The sequence below is a fragment of the Pterocles gutturalis genome, unplaced genomic scaffold (assembly GCF_000699245.1).
Source record: "Pterocles gutturalis isolate BGI_N339 unplaced genomic scaffold, ASM69924v1 scaffold24969, whole genome shotgun sequence".
In the NCBI taxonomy this organism is placed as follows: Eukaryota; Metazoa; Chordata; class Aves; order Pterocliformes; family Pteroclidae; genus Pterocles; species Pterocles gutturalis.
In genome coordinates this window covers 1-1,445 of record NW_010136446.1, presented here as the reverse complement: position 1 = coordinate 1,445, position 1,445 = coordinate 1, and the positions used below count along the sequence as shown (strand labels likewise).

The following is a 1,445-nucleotide window of genomic DNA, read 5'->3' as shown; positions in this document are numbered from 1 at the left end:
GCTGGGACCATCTCTGGGCCACATTCTGCCCCATGGAGGGTCGGGGCCGTGGCCAGGGTGGGAGCAGAGGCCGTCCTAGTCCTCGGTGGTTGAGGGAGTCGGGGCGAGCGGAGGGGCCAGCAGCTAGGCGTCGGGCGGTGCTAGGAATTTTCCTTCTGCTGACCATCAGCGTCTTCAAAATCAGATATCGGGGTGCTGTGAGGGGAGCCCCTCTGCCCCCCAGCCACCCTTGGCTGTCCCTGTCCCTCCTGCTGAGCTCCAGCCCCGGGAGCTGTGTCTCAGCCCCTGTGTGACCCCAGACCCACGGAGGGGAGCTCTGCAGGGGCCACAGGAGGAAAGCCACGTCTGATGGGGGGCTGAGCCCCCTCAAAGAGGCACAGCTCCTCTCTGCACCCCACAGCCCAGATCCCCTGGGTCCTCCCTGACCTCTAGCCCCACCAGATTCTGGCCAGCAAGTCCTCATTGATCAACTTGGGGCTCCTGGCTGGGCTCCCGGGGGTCCAGGAGCTGAGCTCAGCCCAGGTTGGTCCTTGAGGGTGTGTGGGTCCCCATCAGGGTCCCCATGGGGGGTGACCAGGCTCAGCCCCTACCTGAGCTGCAAGGTGCACTGTAGGCAGCATCCACACGGTCATCTGCAACAGGAAGGACGGTGACCCATGGGCTCAGGGTGAGCCGCTCCCATTAACGAGCTGAAGCTCATCAGTGTGAACCGAGAGCTCAGCCAGACCCCGTCTGAGCCATCAGGGTCCCAGGGGGTGGCAGCGGGTTCAGGCACCCCAGGGACATGTCCCTGGCAAGCTCACCCGTCTCGTAGTAGTCGTACAGCGTCACGGTGGCCGGCTGGAGGTTCCTCACGGGGAAGTCCTGGGTGGCGGTGAAGGCGAAGGTCTCCTCCTCCTCCGTCAGCTGCGGCGGAGACAGCCCAGGGGTGAGTTGGAACCGTCGGGGATGGGGAAATTTCCCCATGTCCCAGCACGCGGGGTTCTGCTCCCGTCCCCATGCCCCATCTCACCTGGTCCAGGTAAATGGTCACCTGGTCGGGCTGCACCTCCACCTTCTTCACCAGCTTCTGCTGCTTCAGCTGGAGGGAGACGGCTCAGGATGGGCACGGGGTGCTCGGTGGGTACCCCAGAGGGGGTCCTGGGGTCAGCAGGGGCTTCTCACCTCCACCATGGAGCTCTTCTCCGGGATGTAGCCTGATGGAAGCTTGGCTTCGATGACAACCATGTTGGTGGCTGGACGGTCCCCGGTGTACCTGCGAGGGCAGAGCCCCAGGTGAGGTTGGGGTGCCCACCCCCCGGGCTTCCCCCGGCCCCCCCAAACCCGGGCGGCACCCCCAGCCCCTACCGTGCCCGGAGGAGGAGGCGGAAGCGGGCGCTGGCGTCCCCCGTGCACTCCCTGGGCTCTGTCTCCACGTGGAGGTCGAACGTCCCCACACTCGGAGG

General features: G+C 65.9%; 1 protein-coding gene across 1 annotated transcript in view; it reads right to left on the bottom strand.

Annotated features, from left to right (window-relative positions):
• LOC104468254 (murinoglobulin-2-like) overlaps window positions 1-1,439 on the bottom strand; it is a gene marked incomplete at its 5' end in the record, with an annotated part of 2,883 nt that extends 1,444 nt beyond the window's left edge. The window contains 5 exons of the mRNA XM_010082311.1: window positions 591-632; window positions 804-906; window positions 1,013-1,081; window positions 1,165-1,255; window positions 1,348-1,439. Coding sequence (XP_010080613.1) covers window positions 591-632; window positions 804-906; window positions 1,013-1,081; window positions 1,165-1,255; window positions 1,348-1,439 — 397 coding nt within the window. The remainder of the gene's footprint in view (window positions 1-590; window positions 633-803; window positions 907-1,012; window positions 1,082-1,164; window positions 1,256-1,347) is intronic.
• Between the last annotated feature and the right edge of the window lie 6 nt (window positions 1,440-1,445).